The sequence below is a fragment of the Diadema antillarum genome, unplaced genomic scaffold (assembly GCF_040938485.1).
Source record: "Diadema antillarum isolate AM-2024a unplaced genomic scaffold, OU_Dant_1.0 seq00000420_RagTag, whole genome shotgun sequence".
Classification (NCBI taxonomy): Eukaryota; Metazoa; Echinodermata; class Echinoidea; order Diadematoida; family Diadematidae; genus Diadema; species Diadema antillarum.
In genome coordinates, this window is record NW_027271405.1 from 591439 (window position 1) to 614712 (window position 23274).

The 23274-nt window shown below is 38.8% G+C and overlaps 1 protein-coding gene across 1 annotated transcript; it reads left to right on the forward strand.

The window, feature by feature from the left end:
* The first annotated feature begins 13704 nt into the window (after window positions 1-13704).
* LOC139732412 (BTB/POZ domain-containing protein KCTD8-like) lies at window positions 13705-17011 on the forward strand. Its single transcript, XM_071643277.1, has one exon. The coding sequence runs from the start codon at window positions 13883-13885 to the stop codon at window positions 14630-14632; it is 750 nt and encodes a 249-aa protein (XP_071499378.1). The 5' UTR covers window positions 13705-13882; the 3' UTR covers window positions 14633-17011.
* Window positions 17012-23274: the final 6263 nt, after the last annotated feature.

Below are 23274 nucleotides of genomic sequence, written 5' to 3' on the forward strand. Positions count from 1 at the left end.
TAATACAAAGTGCACGTGGGAGGGAAGAAGTGATACTATGGCAGGAAAAGAGACGTAAGCAAAGTATCACTATGAATTTTACTTGATTGAATGGGCCTGCACATAACCGATGGGTTGAAAAATGATTTAAAACGTGACATGCTTCCTAATATTGCACATGTTAGACTGTTTCATTTGATTGCTATAGTCAGGGAATATTGACGGTTCGCCAATATGCACACGATACACAAAGTTTCGAACTAGTCTGCGGAGACGGCGCCTATGAATTTCTCTGTTCAATAACGGCTAATGAAAGGGAATCGATGCATTTTCAACAGTAAAATCAAATTGTGCTCCGGTCCGTAGAAGATGCCTACTTGTTCGGAAATAAAAGCCGGTAGTCCCTGGACTGCGTAACGAAGTGCTTCAGAAATGTATTTCACCCTTCCCATTCCGTTTTATTTCATCGATCTGTTTGCTAGCTACATCTCGCGACCTAGATTCGGACAGACATTCAAATAGCTATCCCCCAGTGAGAACGGAATTGTCGCCTGCAGTGGCGATCGCTTTGAGCATAAACTTATTTCACAATGTGGCCTGGCTGACCTTGGAATTGTCAAACGCGCGACAGAAATCGTGACTGTGCGGCCCTTTACGGCGTAATTATATCTGCGTGGTGCTTGCACACTGAATCGGTATTGCTTAACCTATTATTCTCATTCTATTCACTTTTCTCTCTCTCTCCCTCTCTATCTATGGCAACCATGACGTTGGTAGAAATGTCTATTTAAGCTATTTATATCAATTAATGTATGCACCATCTTTAAATATGCAATGTAGATCAATCCCTTCCTCTTAGAACGCTGTAGTCCTCCATTATCCGACAAGATTGAGTTCACTGTGATGGTATGTCGTCTATTTTACGAAATTGCTCTTCCACTATCTTATAATGATTGATTCGAAATGAGAAGTCAACGTAAAGGATTTGATATTAAAATATTTGAAGCAGTAAGAGCAACTACTGCAAGACGAGAAATCTTCATGCATTGTATTAATCCACTGAAATTTATGCTAATGTTATGCTTTGTTGTCCAATATACCAATCTATAGTTTGTTGAATAATGTTGGATCTTGTTTATATTATATATACTGTGTTACTGATTTAATCGGGTTATTCATAGTAAACACACTCACATAATGTATATGTAATATAAATATATATGTGTGTGTATGTATGTAGGTGAGTGTACATGTATCATAATATATATATATATATATATATATATATACTCTATATAATCAAAATATCAAAGTTCTGCGTCGGTGTGTAATAAATAAATATCAAGAGTAAAAACTTATTTGACTCCTCAGTTCTTACTCTTGATATCTATATATATAATATATATATATATATATATATATATATATATATATATATATATGTATATATATATATAGATAGATAGATAGATGTATACATATATATATATATATATATATATATATATATATGGTAATTCCAAACGATTGTTTCTTATGTCTCATATGAGTGTTTGTATTCAAACGTAATGCATGTGTAGGATTTATATAATTTTTCTATGTTGCTCTTATTGTCACCATTCAATACAATCATTTACATAATTATTTTTTTTTGTCATGTGAAGGTCAACTGGCAAGTCAGCTTCTGGTTACAATATTTAACTTCAATGAACAACTGATGAATACACCACAAGATATTTTCCAAAAACAAAAGCAAAGAAAAAAAAAGATATCGACAGAACCAGGGATGCAATAATGTGCCGTTATTGATCCCCAAGTAAGCGTGAGAGAAATTTTCAATTTCATTCAATTCAATTCATTTATTCCATGTGCTAAAAATATACATACATAAATTCATCTACTCACATTACACATCACATTCATAGGGAGAACATATAATGAAAGAGAGAATAACTTAATAGCACGTGACGGAATTCGCAAAGGCCTTATGAAAGCTTTCAATGCCGATTCTCTTACAAACAAATAGGATGTAAATTACAGTCAAAAGAGAGACACGAGAGATACTTTTGCAGAACACAACTACATGGTGATAATAATACACACTAAACAGCATATAAGAAAGGACGACAAAAAAAAAAAACACACACACACACGCACACGCACCAAACACAAATACGTAGACTCTTACAAAGGTTATTCAGTTGCGCTTTGGATTAAAAAAAGATATTGACGTCTAAGGGATGAAAGGGTTAGGAAATTCTTTGATAGCAGCTTGTAATTCATTCCAATATTAGCCAATACCAGTCACATAAAGCACTTTTGTCATCAAATTTTGTTTTCATCAATCCCCAACATGTGCATACTATTAAAAACATGCGTATATACAAAACATACATACATAATCTCATGGGTACATATATTACAAAATGAGGACTTTTCATAAGTTTGTTCAAATTATCTCACTTGATGAATCATGTATTCAACAATAATTATCGTCTGATAACTACAAAGGGATGTAGATTTACGTTCATACGAAACGGAGGGAGTCGCACTAAAAACATAAACTATTCTTCCAAAGTTTGACCAGCGAGGAACTTATGTACAATGTAGGATAACATAATACGATCAAGAAAAGAAATCGGCGGGAAAAGTATAGCCTTGACTGGTAAAAGAAAATACTACTGCGAAATGATCATTATGTTCATTGTCTATACATGCCCTCTGTCTTGCTTGTAATTGTGTGGGGTTTTGTCCATAAAGTATCAGAGAAAGAAGCAGAGCATGAACTATAAGAGCACAAGAGAAGAAAGAGAGAGGGGGGGGGGGGTGGCGGCTGCAGAATATACGATCGACTGCATCTATCACATGGACCGTACCCCTGCAATGGATCATATCAAAGGAACTATTCCCATATCGCGTAAAATGAATTTTGTCTATGGCCACAAATCATTTTCTGAGAAGGGGCCTTGCTTTGTTCAGAGGTTCCCTCGAGTGAGGTTTCGCCGGGGGAGGGGGGGGGGGAGGGATGGGGGACCCTCTGTGATTCTCTATCCGTTTACTCGGCTTGTCAGGGGTCAGACAATGAAAGGGAAAGAAAAGCAGATGTATACATCTCACATCAATAAATAAGAAGCACTTTCATGCATCAAACCTCGATATTTTCCTCGTTATACGTATTTGAAGCTGTATGAATACAATTTGTATATCTTTCTTTAGATTCGGACTGACGAAATCCGCCCTTGATAGGCAGGACATCATCAAAGAATGACAACATTGTTTTAAGGAAACTGAACAAAGCGGATACAACGTTCTCTAGTATGCTGGACTGTAGTTTCGATCTCTCATGGATTAACACTATGGATTTTTTTTTTTTTTAATAACGAATGTTGTGGCATTTTTCTTATAAAGCGGAATTGCAGGACGAGTTTCCATAGAAAAGGTCATTACACGAGAAAACTAGAAAACTATGACACTTACTTACAACTTCCATAAAGTGAAAAAAAGTAACTTTAAATGTGGTGTCTCATTGTGTCATGTGTGAGTTGAGTACTGATCTCACTGTAGGCCTAACCAGTTATTATGGTTTCTTGAGCGTGGCGTCAAACCGCCATGTCGCACGCATGGCGCCAACGCACCATATTGTGTGCGTGTCTATGATGCACTGCTTCACAAAGCACGTATACAAGGCGCGTTCGTGTTGAGATATCGAAGTCTCGACCACACATCGATACACAAATCATAGTGGGCAGATTCGGGTGTCATATTTATCGATCCCACGACACCGATGAATTATCTACGCCGTGTGAATAGCATCGAACCAAGTCGGAGTATTTGCCATGTATATGTATCTCCGCAATGCGTGCACCTAACCTTTCAGGATTGGTATGTGGTTTTACTTCATGCTCTTGCAGGAGCATATAGCAAATTTCTGGGCCCCATTTCATAAAAAGGTTAATATGATAGCAACTCCCTTGACTGAAATGGTAATTGTCGTGGTAACGACAAAGATCCAGCTTCCTGAATGGCTGTTGCTATCATAATGGAAAGTTGCCATTCCAGCAAGAGTTACTATCCTCGCATCTTTTATGAAATGGGGCCCTTGAGTGGAATTGTGATTATCAAGCGGGATGTGTCCCAAGGGTTATACATTGATTACAGACATATGAAAAGACTGAAACAAAAAACGATGAATCTGTAGAAGTTTGCGATAGACATGATAAGTCATGGCTGCAAATATGTCTGAAATTATTTCATCCTGGCGTCATGTGGGCACCTCGAAGAGTCGTCGCCTTCACGTAACTGCTACGTCACTTTTGATATGTTTGCATCTGTTGGTGAACCTCACGTGTTCCCTTATGGCTCGTTTTCTTCACAAACCCCCAAGTGCACAGTATCATCAGTTAAGGTTAATATGTCACTCCTTGAAACCTGATGGAAGGGAAAACCCCAGATCAGTGAATGTATCTGCGTCATCATAAAAAAACAAAGAAACAAACAAACAAACAAACGACAACAACAACATATTATATCTTATGGATTTGGAATTGTACAACGTATTCGACAGGACGAAGTAGTATTGTTTGTTGGTGTGTGAACTGTTCTTGTACCTGTCAAACTCTTCCCAAATGTTGGCTGAAATGCCCATAGGGTTTCATCATTTCCAAATTCCAGGAAACACGTTCTTAATCGATCACCAACACGCTATCCACTCCCTGCCAAAAAGTAACACGTTGTTAAGAGTAAATAAGATTTAAACTTAAAGAAATATATACATAAAAATGTAAACAAATCATAATTTATTCGCTATTTCTTTTAGAGAAAAGAGAACATTCTGTATACTTAGCTCATATCAATCCTTTATTCAAACAACTTCAAACAGCTGGAGTACACGACCTTCAAACCTACCAATCGTGTTCAAGCACATCAACAACTTTAACTCTCTCTTTCGTGATACAATCATCCCGAATTGCCGTATGTATCCCACACATCATTGCAATAGCTTTCATTTTAACAACTCCGAGCTACTTCTCCGTCATAGATCTATCCGACGCCACGGATCAGATATATGGAATTCCCTAACCGAACAAATAAGTGATGCACATCACACTTTATCTCTCACAGCCGCCATAAAAACGCATATCATATCAAATTATGAGGATAAGTCGATACCATGATAATCTCAATCACGAAATATTTCAGTGTTTCTCTTCTGTTGCACTTCGTTATTCCGACAGTTCGTTAATCCGAAAATGAAGTGTAAGTTTCGCTATTCCAAAGGTACGTTAATTAGAACATGAAATAATGTGGTGCGTGATTTATTTAATCATTTTTGTACAATGAATCTATTGTGGCATGTTTTTCTGCTATATTGTATGCACGGACTTGCAACAGCCACTAGCTGAGCAAGTTCCTTTTATCACCGCATTGATTTATAAAATGAAAATGGAATCAAATGAAATGAATGAATAAAGGATTAGATAGGGTTCGTTATTCTGAAGGTTTTCCAATCAGAAAATTAAATTAGGTTCGTTAGTCCGAATGTTTGTTAGTCCGAAAATGAAATAAGGTTCGTTATTCCGAAGGTACGTTAATCCGAAAAAAAGAGGTTCGTCATTCCAAAGCATATTCGTTAATCCACAAACCAAATAAGATGCGTAATTCCGAAGGGTCGTTAGTAACGACCTTGTTTTCATTTTCGAATTACTGCAGGAAAGCGTTGGATAAATCCACAAACACAATGATTTGCAACGTATTTTCATGACAACGCACTGGCAATTCTTTCAAAATTGCGCGTGATTAGGAAAGTTGTCTGCGTCACTACTAAATTTCCGAATTTTAGTTTTGTCTGGCTCGAAGCTGCAATTTCACTGCTCTCACGTTAGAATTCTATCACATTTTGAGATAACATTTTTTTTTCTCGGTCTGGCAAGTTGTCGTAGACACGAGGGAGCTCGTTCCCCTTACCGAAGTGAGAGATGCACTTTTCTGACATAATTCGAGGCCATGGAGTGTTGGTATACATGTTTCGCTTGGAAGTGCACGTGCCCAGGTAAATATTTGAGATTTCGTTCATGAAAGAATCGAAGATCATTACTGCGTTCTCTGCTGTTCGTCGTCGACGGATAAAGAAAGAGAGCAAGCGGGAGAGAGCGGGAGAGAGGAAAAAGCAAAACATACTCGTAGGAAAGAGCGAAAAAGAATAATCTGATGAAGCATGAAGATCCTTCTGCTCTATGCTCTCTGTTTTGTTTGTTTCCTCGTTCGATCTAATCTGTAGTGTGAACGATGCTGAAATGGCAAATGCCGTTTGAAGAGAGAAATACCATCATTTTGTTTTACCGACTCTTGACGGACGCTCGACGATCTAGTTCATATACGTCACATGACGTGAAAGAATTGTAGATGTCTATTGAGATTGATCACTTTCGATTCCAGGAGACCATCGATCACGACAGGGTCATCACCAATCGATGACCATTTCCGCTGGGACTCGCGATGGACGTGCCGTATGTCTGATGTGCGTCTGCTTTTGACGCACGTCTCTAGCTCCCATGGTGATCTTTTTTTTTTTTGGGGGGGGGGGGGAGATCGTAATTCATTTTCTCGAGGCAATCACAAGAGAATTATTTCACGTTGTTTGCATTAGTCAAGTTTCAACTACACAATTGGATTTGGGTTCAAAAACAGACTGCGTTCAATATGTCTTTACATATCTATATATTCATATGTTTCATATATTCATATATTTATGTTATTTGTAGATCTATATATTCATAAAATCATATATGTATTTGTATGTGTGTGTGTATGTGTGTGTCAACATAATATAATACACAAAGTCTCAAGTTTTTAAATGTGGGAGGCGACTCTGATGCCACTTTCGGGTTTCATCAGCTAACAAGCAAAAAAAAAAAAAGAAAAAATGAGGGAGCCTTCAGTGCTGCTTTCCGATTCCACCTCCGGGTTTCTTCAGCTGACAAGCAAGAAAAAAAACAAGGTATTCCTATGTTTTGTGCAAAAAAATTCCCGCCTCTCGTTTCCGCCGGCCCTGTATCAGAAAAGTAAGGTCCCAAGGGTTAGCCTAAAACCTAATAAGATCATTCTCTCGCCACTACTGCTCCTCCTCTCTCTCCCCACCTCCGATTACATACCTGAGGGGAAAGGATAACTTTCGTACTTCAACGCGAAAGCAATCGAAAATCGAGAATCGGAACAGGACATCACCAAGGTCTACTGCGAGTCCTTGAGCTATGAGGATAGCTTCACAAGCATGTCGCCTTCCCCGAAGTGATGTCTCAGAATCCTTACAGAACATTCAATGTTAACCAAATTGTCATCTGAAACAATCTGTTGTTAGGCGGCACCTCTTTAAGAAAAACTATTCTGTTTTTTTTTTTTAAAAAAAGGATTGTTAGAGAGAAAAGAGGAAATACTTCACTGTTTGAATGTATAAAAAGTTAGATCACAAAAACACAGAGAACACAAACTCATACACAAAACAAATTACTAATTGCGTTTTGGGGTGTTTTGTGTTTTCACTTTCAAAGTTAGTAGCGATATGACACATATATATATATATATATATATATATTTCGTTTTCGTGGCACTCCTTTCTCTATTCGTTTGATATTTTTGGCATTAAAAAATCATGACTTTGAAAAAAAAAATCTGTGTTGACAACATCGTTGACTTGGGGTCTTGGACCTTTTAACGGAAATCTAGGAATCAAGAAAGATCTCGATATTTTCGATGTGTTGAGCTGATACATGCGCGTAATGATATTTAGGAAAGAGGCTAACTCATTCAAGTCTTCTCTGATCATTTTTAAAGGTTTTCAGAAACGACTGCCACACACGTAGCAAAGATATCTCATCTCCATGGATTTTCCTAGATTATTATTATCATTGTTAAACCACCTTACGAAAATCGCGAGAGGAAACATGTGATCAAAACAGAGTCTGCAAAAAAAAAAAAACTGGACGCAGGTTGTGTTTGATGTGCCTCGATATCAGCAGCTGATTCTCCTTAGCATTTTGTTTTGTATGATTTATAAGATTCATGTGACCGACACTGGACAAAGCAAAGGGGAAAAAACAGAGTATGACAAGGAGAAAGCAAAGTGTTACTTCGTCAAATTGATGTTTGCTTTTGCGTGATTGAATGATGAAGCCACACTCCGCAGATTTGCCATAAATATTCCTCTATTTGATTTATCAGTCTGCTTCGAGCAAATACAAGAGCAATGTGTCACTGCGGTATGTCTACATCTACTTCGGATGACTGTCCCCGCCGACAAAATCTGAAGCAATCCATGAGAAGTACTGTCACCTCATATCGCATTTTGGGATGTCACGTCTGACCGGACTCAACCAATCATGGTCACGATCCCTCCGTCAGCTGAACCGTCGTGAGCATCCTGGCCACATTGTGCAGGGATCCACCGTAGAGCAGCTGACACAATAACGGCAAAACTAATTTATCTCGTCTAGGGATGAGATAGGAAGGAGGTGAAACTTTTTTCTTTCTTTTTACTTGGGCTCCTGTATTCAAATTGACATCGGACCCATTTATGCAGCAAAAAATCAATGATTTTCACGGCTCTAAAGTGCAGAGTGGGTGCAGCGTGAGATCTTCTATGGCTGAAGTGTTTCGCTGACCTCCTGTGTTATTGACCCTGTATAGCGACCTACAAGAAGTTCGCCCAGGGATATAGGGTGCTCTCTGAAGTATCCGCAGTCTAGTAAAAAGTTGGAGTACTTCCGTTTGAGAACTCGGGATGAAATGACAATAAATAAAATGCTTCTTCTCTCTGCCCTGCATCTCAAATGACACGTGAAGGGAAAGGCATCAATGCCTCCTGCTTGTGAGGTGTGTCTGATGAATATTGCGTCGTTCACTTTCCGCTGTGCTTCGTGTGTTCATCTCTGCGTTGTCATGGTTGCGTGATGATGTCATTTTAAGTCTAATGAGCTGATCAGACGAAGTCAGTTTTTGATGAGATATTAACTCGATATCGTTTCCCCACCTCCTTGTTTAAACGGTAAACCCATCCGCCTAGAATCTAATTTTGCAAATGTAACGTTTGGTACAGTACTTCCCTTGGTCAGGGTACGTGCCTCCGTTGTTGATGATGATCGCTTGATTATAACGAAAGTTACCCGTTGCATAATGCGCTTTATTGTTATGAATTTAATAATCATCTGCGCATAAGCATATTTTGTCACTTCTAATGATAAATGATTAAGGTAACAGCTTCTTCAGGTATTCCGAGCAAATGGGGTTATTATACATAAGAATATAAATCATTCCGCAAACTATCATTCATTAATGCATATTGACAAACTGACATTTATTAGAAGAACTATCCAGCTATAACTGGTCCGTATCGTTAGAATTCAAGCACAATTTTCAATCATCATATTCATGACTGAAAAAATGTGGAGGTGGTGATATGTATTCAAGAAACTTTATTTTGATAATTTATGAATTCATTACCGCGTTGAAAGATAATTGCCTTCTTGAACTCACGCTTTAAACCCAATAATATTGGTTCTGGATCTGAATAGATGTTCTCGCTCTCCCTCTCTCCCTCCCTCTCTCCCTCTCTCTCTCTCTCTCTCTCTCTCTCTCTCTCTCTCTCTCTCTCTCTGTAAATATATATATATATATATATATATATATATATATATATATATATATATATATATATGTACATATATCTTTCTTACTCTGTATCTATCTATCTATCTATCTATCTCTCCCTCTCCCTCCCCGTCCCCCTTTCGCCCATTTCTTTTTCTCTCATTCTTACTCTTTTCCCATCAGGCGTGTCGTAATATTACCGTCCATTTTTGATCTTTTCCCTCCTACTATATTTCTTTCTTCTCTGCATGCTTCCTACGTAATATCCCGACCGGTCCTTTTAATGGACCCAGGTAATTTATTAACCCATCTATTAACCCAGTTTCAATTGTTGGTCTTCGGCATCCAATACTGCTTCGAATATGACATCGTTTTCCATTCCTTTGAATCAGATTTTTTTTTTCATCTTATAGCACACATACACACACATAAAAAGCGGCCGGGAGATTAAACATCATGAGTGTTAGAAATTTAAACAAGTAATATACACGAGTCACATTACCACTTAGTGACTACCTTCCGCCATGTGTTTTAAGCTTTCAGCATTTCCACCATACAGATGCGACGGCTTGATGACAACTAAATGCATTATCCATAAAGCGTTGGTAAACAGGTCTCTGTTCCGAACCAACATTGAGTGATTCAGGTGTGCGAAATGAGTCAAGGTTCCCATCCCCTCCTCCTTCTTTCTCCGTCTATCTCCCACCACCTCTCTTCTATCCATCTATCTTAATTCATCTTCCTCTCCTTCTCTCTCTCCTTTCTTTCTTTCTTTCTTTCTTTCTGTCAATCTGTTTTTCCTCTATTTCTTTCTCCCTTAGTCTTATTTTTTCTATCTCATTTTTCAACCTCCTCTAAGCGCAGGATTTGTTCACTTTCCTTTCGCTCAGAGTGTAATTTCATTTGTGTCTTACGTAAACCCTTCTCAGTTCCCCTGGAAGATATGTCAACATCGTCTCCATTGTATCAGAGTATAGTAATCATGGAAATACACATCGCTTCTGCCCCAACTTTGTCAAGTAGCAAGAGGGAATGGACTTAGCGCTGACTCACATCTCTACCTGTTTTTACATGATGCATTCACATCACCATCACAAAGTCCTTTAGTCTTCCTTTGACTGCAGACATTACAAACCGATGTTTGGTATATTAACCCTTTTCATGCCACATTTATTACCAGTCCATAGGTTCATGTGTGAAGTTTGTGTGCATTTGACTCTTTGGTACAGAAAGGGTTAACGGCAAGCTCTTCTAAGTTTAGAATCAATTCAAAGCAGAACTCAAGACGACATAATATACGTATGTACATATTATATACATGATATATCGTATATATAATTATATATACATTATGATGAAGACAGACCCATTGCATTTTAACACAACAAACAAAGCATCCATCTCCTTTAAAGAAATATTTACTTTCAAAGTAGAGTGTATCGATACAGAGCTAGATCTGCTATGTAATGTGACTCTAGAAAACAAAAAAAAGTCGAAACTACATAAACTGTTGTAAAACGTTGAAAGATCTACTCATGTGTCATTATGTAATACCGCTGAATAAAAGTCACCTTTAGGCCCACACATCATGCTGTAATATTCATTTAGATTACAAAACAGGGCTCACTAAGCTATTGCATTCTCCATATCTTCATGTCAGTGAATAGTTTTATCATCTTAGTAAGTAAATTGTCTTCATACTGTAGATTGTATCGACAAGAACTTGTACAATCAGTAACGCATCGCAATTGATCTGGCGAGATACTAGGTGTCTCGGACAACGTTCAAACACTCCGAGGGGGAAGTCATTTATCCCATCCTCATTTCTGAAGACGTCCACAATAATTGCAATAAAAAAAAAACTGCAGTATCAATATTACCAAAGCTATATGCATAAACCAGTCACTTGCTGATATTAGAGAACAAGTGTTTTGTGGTATAGCTGTGACTTGAAATAATGATCAAACTTCTCTTCGATGCGCGACCTTGGAGCACTGCACGAATTGATGGACGCGCGCCCTCTATAGAGCTTTTGCGTTCAGTTATCCCAAGAATCAAGATACAAAGACAACACAGCACACATCTATCTCTAAACGACATAGGCTTCAAAAGGAAGTAAATCAGGCAATTTACCGTATGATAAGAACTTTATATCTATTTCGAGCACTGGCACCTTAGCAAAAGCACAGTCGCTCTCAGTGATGAGTTTGATAGACATGTAATTCGCAAAAAAAAAGAGAAAAAAAATCCTTTGATTCCGATGGCTACAATCAAACCGTCTTTTTTGTTGATTAATTTGTTTCCACAAAACACCTTAATTACGAGTATAATGTTTTATACCAAGGAATTAACCCTTTCAATACAGACAAGCAAACTTGTGGATAAAAGGCTGGCCATACAATTGAACAAGACAACGTTTTACACTATTACATATCACCACATGTGCTAGAACAAAGCTGATGTTCGGGAATGGGCTACAACCATTTCCGTGTTTTTCAAGAGGCAGGCTGCGATATTCGAACGCTCCTATCTAGTGAACAAAATTATAGAACAAATTTCTTCTGTGTCACCATTTTACTATTGTCAGTGGGGAAAAATTATAGAGACAAAAGAAAGCTTCCTTCTACACAGGAGGAAATACCGGCAAGTTTTAATCAATATTGTCAGCTATATTTTCACATCCTCGTGGCTCAATGATTAATCGTCACGGTAACTCTGATAACATTTTCGTCACTGGTATTAAATCCCAAAACCGCAACAAGGAAGACGCACAAGCAGGAAGACAATTTGAAAAATAGAATGATTGAAAAAATAAAGTGCTTGCATTTGGGGTTTTTGGACAACGCTTAATCATGTTAGTAGTTTTTGTTCTAAAAAAGAAAATTGATAACGCTTGGTTTCAGGTATAGATGTTTAAGTGGAGGGCCACAGTCGGGGGAAAATCATTTTGATTGCGAAAGACATGTAGTAACATGAATGTTTATGTGTTTGACGGAGCAGACTATTATTGCATTAATGAAAACTATAAATAAGCACTAAACATAAATTGTCAACATTTCAGTCCTCACGAGAAGTGCTTGTAAGTAGATCGAAGTAAATTTATGAAGAGTTTTATCGCAAAATGAGCTAGCTCCATTCTTGTTAAAATGAGATATTTATGATTAAAGCTGCTAAAAAGCAAGGAAAATAATAAAAAAAAAGACAGGACATTTTTAATCATAACTTCTAGAATACTCCTTGTTATCAGTGAGATATTACTGGAAAGGTTTAATTTAATCTCATGATGGACTTACTTTGAAATGTTTAAAAATGGGGCTTTATTAGCTCATTTTGCAATAAATAATATATATATGTATACATATATATGTATATATATATATGATTATATATATATATATATATGTATATATATACATATATATATGTATATATATACATATATATATATATATATATATATATATATATATATATATTCGTTAGTGCTAGGGACAGTTTGAACACTTTTCTTTTTTTCTTTTTAAAGGTATTCCCATAATACAGCTTTTGTAGCAGTTCCAAATGTTTTAAGAATGAGCCATGATGCCGTGCGACCGTTTCCTCACTAATCTATTTAAAAGCCAAGTCCAATGGGTACAATAAAAACAACACTTAGGGGTTAACGTTTTCATCAGACATGGCATTCGATAATTGCAACGTCGCGCATAAACAGACTTTACCGGTTATGACCTGATGCTGTCGGGAATTCTGTTCAGAAGTAATGAGAAATAGATGGAAACGTGTGGTGATTTAAGCTTGGTTTTATTTCACTTTTTTCAGAATGACATTATTGCAAAGATATACAGGCAGCTAAAATTACATCGCTAGATGTCGCGGGGAATACATGCAGACGATCAGCTGACGATGGCGAACAATGCTTAGCATGCTCAGAGCGCGTTGATTCGTCGCGACGCCGAGTCGCCCGTCTACGTGCTCTGCGACGCACATCGCAGTCGGCAGCTCAGCGTGGTGGCGATAGTATGCGCATTACGCTCAAAGTCGCATGCAGTGCTCAGATATCGTCACTTGCATACTGAGCTCGCTTCGGAGTGGATAGCACAAAGCGGAGTGCAGGTCGCACCGCAGTAGAGGCAGTACTTGCAACACAACATTTAGCGGGAGCAGATGGTTGTGCACTCGCTTGTCACTTCGGATTCAGGCCTTCCATGCAGACTTTGTTGATGTGTCTTATTTATTCACTGAGCTGCACAAAATCCCCAAAATGTCGTCGGACCTGGAGCCATTCCCCGCTGTGGTGGAACTCAATGTGGGTGGACAGTCCTACACAACAGCTTTATCGACTCTAACCAAGGACAGAGACTCGCTCCTAGCGGAGCTATTTACAGGAAGATCCGAGTCTGGACTATTGCATAGAGACTCGAGAGGTAGATATTTCATCGATCGTGATGGTCAATTATTTCGGTATATTCTAGACTATCTGCGGACTCATAAATTACTGCTGCCGGAGGATTTCACCGAAGTTTCTCGCTTGTACGAGGAGGCCAGGTTCTACCGGCTGGCGGGCCTAATGAGCATGCTTGGCTCCTCGGGTCACACGAACGCAGCAGCCTCGGCAAATTCTCTCCCAACTAACGGGGCTTCGGGAAAGGCGGCTGGGTTTCTCACCATAGGATACCGCGGTACGTTCGCCTTCGGGCGCGATGGACTTGCAGATGTGAAGTTCAGGAAGGTGTACAGGATTTTGGTCAGCGGGAAGGTGTCGCTGGCCAGGGAGGTGTTCGGGGACACTCTCAATGAGAGTCGCGACCCGGATCGCGGCCAGAGCAGCAGATACAGTGCCAGATTTTATCTGAAACACATCTATCTGGAGCAGGCATTCGACTTGTTGGCAGCGACAGGCTTTCGCTTCATCAGCTGCTGCGCGTCCGGCACGAGCGCCCTGGTGGGGCCGCCAGAGACCGAAGAAAGTAAGTGGCATCACTACAATGAGTTCGTGTTTCAACGATCTTAGATCGGAGAGTAGTACGGACAACGACGACACAATGCAGTACTGATATCTTGAAATATTAGCTATGATATTGATGAGTGCCGAGGGTCACTTGACCTTTCAGCCAAGTATTTCTTAGCGCCCCATGATCTCTGGCCATCATTGAGCTCATCCAGCGTTGACGACCTTCCACAAGATCCACGCGGAGAAGGCAGCGAAGGGAAATATTCTATTCATACATCGTCTTTACTGTGATTCAACCTGGTTGTATCGAAAGGAGAAGCGTAGGCGCTGGATTTGATGTGTTCTATCAGGATTATCCATCCAATCAAGACTGTTCAGACAGCCTTCTTGTGTTTAATCTGATGCATTGACTGGTGCGAAACAATAACTGTATGACGCACACATTATTGGATCTGTACCATGTCATTACTTGTGCGGCACCAAGATTTGAAGCTACTCGTTAGAAAAGAAATGTCAAAATATTGCCCCCTTTTTGAGAATAGATTGGTAATGCGACTCTGTGACTAGTAGTTAATCAGTCTCTCTCCCATCCCTCCTTCGCTCACTTTCTTTCTCCATCGATTCCCCCCCCCCCCCCCTTCTCCTCATCGAGACCAGTCAGCATGGGTTCCCTAGTGTCTTGGATGATTAACGCATATCGAGTGCTTGTTCCTTAAGGAGAGTGTACATTCGCAGATCCGGGGGAATAAATTATGATGATTTCTGGAGACGCGAGAATCGCAGTCCTTCTCTCTACAGGAATGTCCCCTTTTCTATGTGTGTTTTCCTTTCCTGTCTTGCATTGTCGACACGCAAGAAAGAAATACTACATGTACTACATGGGAATTTTTCACGCCAGGTTTTCATCGATTGAATGTTCATTACACGCCCCTAGACCGACCCATATTAAGTGCCCATATAAGTACCTGGGATGGGAATCGTTCTCAGCCATTATCTGTTACTACATCTTCAACCACATCAAATCAATCAAACAGTCCTTTATGGCATTGGAACAATACCAATCTCAATCAAACAGCGGGATATGATGAACTGACCAGGAGTTATTATTTTTGGACTCTTTCAAAGCAATGTATGGACTGAGCATCTTTGTCAGGGGAGTGTGTTGAAGAGTGGAACTATCATGCATACCTCTGCTCGTATAGCAACCTATAATACCCAAATTCCGCAGAGATTCTTTCTCATCGGTTACTCATCGGAACAAAGATTGTTGCTTACGGAGTGTATCGGATCGCATTCTGATGAATCCGGTTTGGTTGGTCGACTATCAGATGAGTGTGATCTCTTTGTTGTCAGACGTGTGACGCGTGATCTGCATAGGACGATCTTGAGTCATCGGATCACAGCCCTACATGTCTGACACTGACCTGATAGTCGACCAACAGAAGTCGGATTTATCGGACTGTGATCTGGTGCACTTCGATGGGTGGCCGGAAGCGACAAACTTTGCTTCCGATGAGAGAAAATCTCTGTGGAATGGGGGTACGATGATGTCGATGGGTCATGTATAGGGTAGTGGAGATACATGCACTATGCAGAAAAACAAGGCCTGTTAAAGTGCTAGGAGATATAGAAACGAGATATGATATTTATATTGCACGTTGAACGATGGTCGTCATCGCGCTGTATGTTTTGCATATACTCAAAGGAAAAAAAATCACATTCCTGAGATTATATTATTAGTCATTGTTAACAGTCATATGAAGGACCAAGTTCAGTGACCAATCCAGGTATTTAGTTCAGTGTTGAAACTGAGAAAAATGTTATTACTCCTTTACAGAAGCCAAAGTAATTGAACAAATACACCCCACATTGTGCGTAGCACAAATATCTGAGAATATAAAGCTCATGCGGTGAGATACAAACAATTCCAACAAAATAATATTCCAAAGGTCCAACCATGTTTATATAATTATATGAACACTCTGTTTCCTAGATCCTGATATTTCCTATATTTGCTTCTTTTTTTCTGATAGGTCAGTTATATGATCGATGGGACATTTGTAAGATAAGAAAAATTCAACTTTTCCATGGCTGATTTAAAATATTCTGCAGAGAGGTGATGAGAGCATGTTTAATGTATTTTGAGTGATGACAAGAAGAACACCATGTTTGTATGTAGTAACGATTTGATTATTATTTGTACTAAATGAGTGTAAAACTAAGACACTTGATAGAGTTTTGGTTTAAAAACCAATGTGTCGTGTAGCAAGAGTTTTGTTAATCATAGAACATTCCACAGTGGGACCAATTTAAGCAACATAGGACAAATGCACACACGCACATTGTAGGCACTGAAAGACATATGGTAGAAACATTATGCGTGACGGTGTAACTCGGCTGTTGTCAGACAGTTTTTCCCCACGCGCATATTATCGATCCTTCTCCGATGGTGTCCGCCCATTTCCAGCTTCTACTTGTCTTTTTATTTTATGCCTTGATGGAGAGAGACACCTTATCAAAAGAGTACGTGTTATCTGTTACAGACCTCGTCGAGGTTGCATGATGCCTAATTCATGCATAAATTACTGGGCAGCCGCAGTCCCTCGGCAAATATTTATGTGGGTCTCCCCATCTAACACAAACAGTTAATGTGCCCGTCGGTACGTCGCTCTCATGATGTGTAGATGGATCGTGGTGAGGTTTTTAAGAATTTCACACACATTTTTTTTTTTTTTTTTTTTGGGGGGGGGGGGGGGGCGCTGTGGCATGTACATATTGGATAAAACATCCGATTCCCAATCGGAAGACCCGAGTTCGAGTCCCGCCCAGTGCTTACGTCCTTGGACAAGATGTTTTTACCCATCACGTCCCTCTCGACCCAGGTGTATAGATGGGTACCTGACAACGTTGGGGTAATAGTAATAACAGGGCCCTCTGGTAGAGCAATGGCAACACTGAAGAGGCTACCCTGGACAAAGGAGACCTTATTATTATGTTACGATTATTAGTGTAGAAGCATAATGTCATTTGGAGTGGGATTTTTTTCTTTCGTGTGTGGATCATATAGTATGAGCGACATTAGTTACCCTTCATTGTGTTATGCTCACAGAAATGAAACCGTGTGTACTGATATTCATCAGACAGCAACTCCTCAATTTATCATCTTCGTTCTTGTTTCATTATCTTAAATTAGGAACATTTAAGCAGTTTTAAATCTAATTCGTTATCATACTTTGATGACCTATCGCACAATGTTTGTTATCACTCACGCAAAAATACACAAACCATTCGGCATAAGTGTAGAAGCCAGCAACCACTTTGAAATAGGTCACGAATATTTCACTTGCTTCTCTCATTGCAATATTAAAATGAATAATCTGTTTAACTCATAGAGATATTCTCTTCCTGTCTCTTATTAGATGCGAGCAGAAATGGTATGAACAATTAAACAGCAACTCTAACCTAGCTGTGTAATATAGCAGCTGTTTTGACATTGGGTTGTTGTTCTTTGGTTCTGCTTATTCGCGGATTGTAACAGTTACCCGATGAAGACAGACATGACAACACATGTAATACCAATATTGTGTGTGTGAATGTGTGTGTGTGTGTGTGTGTGTGTGTGCGTATGTTCCGTTATAAGCGCTTTTCTAACCAAGTGTGTGACGATACCGAGGATTTTCAACAGCAAAAAAAAATCTCAACGGAAGAACAAACAAGGAAACACTTTCAGGAAGTTCGAACCATTTCCTCAAATTGATAGTGTGGCTTAACTGCTATCACTGGACATCCTACAGCGCGAACCTATATGGTCTTGTGTACAGGTGGGGCATAGAGAAAGCGTCCATTAACGGTCCTCTAATGGACCTGCCAAGTCACTTTATACCGCACTGCACACCTGAGATGTGCATGTGCTCTCTGGTTTTGCAAAATTTACTCGTTTGAAACATTGTCGAATGTCTTGTGCTGGGTCATTTGTATGAAGCTCACTGCGTTGACGACCTCATTGTAGTTTGTCTTATTCTTGTTATTTTGCTTTGCCCGATTGTCACCAAATGTCATTTATCTAACCACAAACCTAAAAATGTTTCCAAACTTGGTTTCAGGATACAATGTTGGGTGTTTTAAAGGAGATAGTCTATTTGCTTTGTTATAGAGGTGACTGAACACTACGTAACCCCTCTGCCGTTAAGCGCAATAAGGGAGAATGTGTTTTCTTTTACACTGGAATTGATTGATTGATTGTCATTGAGTGTTGCAGTAATAACAGTGCTTGGTAATTGATCCTGATTGCAGTAGTTCTCAATACTAAAGAATCTTAAATAGACTGCGTTAAGTAGTTAGGGAAGCGGGCGAATCATTGTCATTGATATAATTATGTGATCATACCAAATGAGTCAAAAACTCACGTGAACTTGTCGATAGTGCACTTCACTCCTCAGACTATATTATGATGAACAAAATCCTAGTCGTACCCTTCTTTTCCTTCATCTAGTGATTTTTGCCACTGTTTGTAAACTGATGATAATTTTGTACGTGTTCATTACGAGTGGAATGACTTACATTATGAATGATATTGTACTGCAAATAAAAGGCAGATATATCTATATATCTATACACACGCGATTGTTGCCAACTAGTATATAAGATATGTGCCCCTGGTGAGCGTTATTGGTATGGTTTTGAGGCTTCATATGCGTGTATGTCGGATTGCTTTCGATCCTATTTAGACGGGAAGTGAGGACAATTTTGTGCGTATCATGCGTATCGCAGAACAAAGAATCGCTACTAGTATGTTGTTATTTGACCCATAAGGAGCTACTCTTTGATCCCGTTGGTATATGGAAAGACATTAGCGCTACATAGAGGAAGTGGCTGGGCATCCGTTTGCACTGAATTAGCCTCAGGGCAAAAGGAAGCAAGTCCATCTCTTATAACACGTGTGAAGAGTTGTCACGGGATATATAAAGCCGGTCTCACTGCACCTTGCCAGGATGATTTGATTGTCAGATCACCCAATAAAACACACACACACACACACACACACGCACACACACACACACACACACACACACACACACACACACACACACATACAGACCTGACTTTCCAGACCGACTATAAGTCAAGGTCGTAAATGATACGCGATGTTATGATATAATGCAGATATTAAATGAATATCAATGCGTATAGCGTTCTCTTTGATATGGCAAATTCAAACTGGGTAGAAAACTTATATATATATATATATATATATATATATATATATGTTTCAGTTATCTACTGAAACATATATAAACATATATATAAATATATATATATATATTTATATATATATATATACATGTTTCAGTTATCTACTGAAACATATATAAACATACAATATATATATATATATATATATATATATATATATATATATATATATATATACATGTTTCAGTTTTCTACTGAAACATAATATAGTTTTGTATACAGGTAAAATAAGGAATCACCGAATACAAAGAATGGAAGAGGAGTAAACTGTATCACTAATTAGGTTGAAGGGGGTATAAAGAGACCTTAGAAGTATAATAGCTGAAGGTTTGACAACATCTATGGAAGTTGCTCTTCCGATTCTATCATGGCCTTATCGTCGTGACTACTAGTAGTAGAAATGAAGAGAAAATTTGGGTTAGAAAGCAAGAATACCCTTCCCTTCAGTATTCATTTAATACAAGCCTCTAGATGAGATTTTTAACAATTTCCATTGTCCTTTGGATCGTCATCGGTTATAGATATGCACTGTGTGTAATTAATGATACGCAAATACATGCCATTAACAATTTCTCTATTTCTCTAAGTAAGCACCGAATTCCATTTCCCCGCAGCCGATAGTAAATGACAACTCACTCTACGGTACAAAGTGCATGGCGCATAATATTGTCGCTTGCGTCGAATCGAGACGTCTTAACACAATGCAGAATGTGCTCTGCAAAAATACAGTGACGGTAAAGTGGTGCGTTGGGCATGGATGCAAAGTGGCTATGTTTTATACATGAACGAGTCAACACTCACGTTCAAAGACGGTCCACCAACCGTTTTCCCCTGTTCTTATTTTTGGTGTGTTTGTGTGTTGTTTTTTCCAGCGCAGTGACATTACCTTCATTCGCCGGGTGAAAAAAAAATTAAGTTGTCTCGTGACAACCAATGCGGAGTGGATGCTTGCATACGTACTCAGTAAGTAAATTATATTTCCTCATATTCTGGATATCAGCATCTTCAAAAACATGTCGTTTCTCCTATCCGAACGAATTGAAAGTAAGCCCTATTCGCTATAACACATTGCAGCCCGGTACTGTTTCCAAGTTGAACGTTATATTCTGAATTGATAATTTCATTTTACATCCCCCGCTGTTTCCTATAGCTCCCAAAGCGGCTGTGACTGTACGAGGTTAGGTTATACTCACCGTCTCCTCGCATATTTTCCATCAAATCACATATATTCCTTTCATCGTTTCATCTCGGAGTGAGGGGGATTTGCGTCACGGGGGAAAGTAGCCCGGCAGGAGAGAGAGAGAGGGAGAAAGATGAGTTGGCTTCTGTGCTCAATACAACATGCTACATACAATTCTCTGCATCTTCTATACCGCTGAAGACTTGCCGTCAACATCCAGCCTGCATCGCACGATGTGGACAAACCCTTACACGTTCATGTAAAATAGAACCTTGGCGACAAAAATCATATCCATGAAATCTCTGACCCGCTAATTACAGGGCACGCTGTATTAAAAGAAGCCATTAAAATCCTCAAGGTTGCAATTACTGGCAAGTCTTGTCATCTGCTATCCCTTCCTATACATATACATGTATTTTCAATGTGTGGGTACAATTTAGCGTCGCACTGTCAAACATCGAAATGCAAAATATTTTTCCGCACTCTGTTTTTTTTCTTCTAAGCTGCATAGCAATTTCATTGATACTCGTTCTTTTCTGGTTAAATTAACTTTTGCAATTTCATTTGCAGGTCCTTGTTGATAACAGGGGCAACACCAACAGTGTATATATATAATTATATATATATATATATATATATATATATATTGTATTTGTAGTGTATAAGGAAATTTAAGTACACACGATACACACACAATCGGCAACGAATATCAGGATACTGTATTACATAAGAGGATATTAATATGAGATACAGATTTCCTTCTTGGGTAATTGTCTTTTTATCCTGTTGATACACAAACACACACACACACACACACATACACACACACACACACACATAAACACACACACACACACACCCATAAACACACACACACAAACAATTACACACATACACACAGACACACAATCACTACATACAAACATAACGCTCCTGGGGTTGCGATATAAGTTTCGGTTGTGTATAATATTAAAGTTTCAATAGCGATCTAAAGCCTGCGTAAACGTAAGTGGTATCTGATTCCAACCATAATCTAGTGAAGAGCTTTGCTGCATCAGTTGTACATAGCCTAGCAGTCGAACCCCTGCAGTGCTCACGAAACAAAAGGATTGGCGTCGCTATTATACTTGTCAAGCATTCAGACGCTCCTCAATCGGAAAGAGAACCCAAGTAGACGCGAGGAATGACAGACAGACAGACAGACAGACAGACAGACACACACACACACACACACACACACACACACACACATATATATAATATATATATATATATACATATTATATATATTATATATATATATATATATATATATATATATATATATGCCTTATACATGTTATATATAGAGAGATAGATAGAGAGAGAAAGAGAGAGAAAAAAAAAACCAGCTCACACAGTGCAGACCTTTTAATAATGGCACATATACCCCACTGACAGAGGCAGATGGGCCCACACTTATACAAACACATCGACCCAACGTACATGAACAGCTCCATGCCTCTGTTCTATGCGAGAAAACAAAGACAAACTGATACATATCAGAGAGCATTATGATTTGATTATGAGCGTAACAGTACCCCACAAATATGATACTTTCTGCTAGCATTCGTTACAGCTAGTTGAAAGCAGAGGGAATTCGGTTGACATACTTTTTGGTATCCATCTTTCTTTCATCTAGAGAGAGCATAATCATGTGACTTTTTATGAAAAAAAAAACGACGAGTTTTCGCTGGCTAATGTAGCAACAACTGATAGGCGGGGCGTGTGTTTTACTCAGGGAGGGTGAAAGAAAAAGCTGCAACGTTTGCCAGGCTGAAAAAAAGAATCCCCACGCAAATAAAAGCAAACAAAGAATCGAATACAATTTGAGATTGACCCTATCTTACTCTTTATAGGATCAAAGGGGCGCGTCGAGAATATCATTTTGTCTTCAACCTGAGCAACATGATTTTTATATGCAGGTTTCTTGGAATTCTTCCCTCCTTTATGTTTTTTGTTGTTGATGAAATGGGAAAAGATATATAAAAGTGAGAAGTTAATTGCAATTCAGAATAGGCAAGTGAGTAAGTTCAAGAGAAAGTGGAAAGATATGTTTACTGGAAAACACTCTTATAGTTATCTATCCAGAGTATAGACTTTGACTATGTTTTATGTTGAATACTATAGGATGTGGAGGATGAGGAGAAGTATATGATGTAGATATCAGTTGAGATGCAGAGAACACCAACTACCTTGATTGAGTCAAGCAGTGCACTTTTTTCCAATG

Coding starts and splice junctions, on each gene's coding strand:
- LOC139732412 (XM_071643277.1), top strand. CDS start 13,883: ATGTCGTCGGACCTGGAGCCATTCCCCGCTGTGGTGGAACTCAATGTG.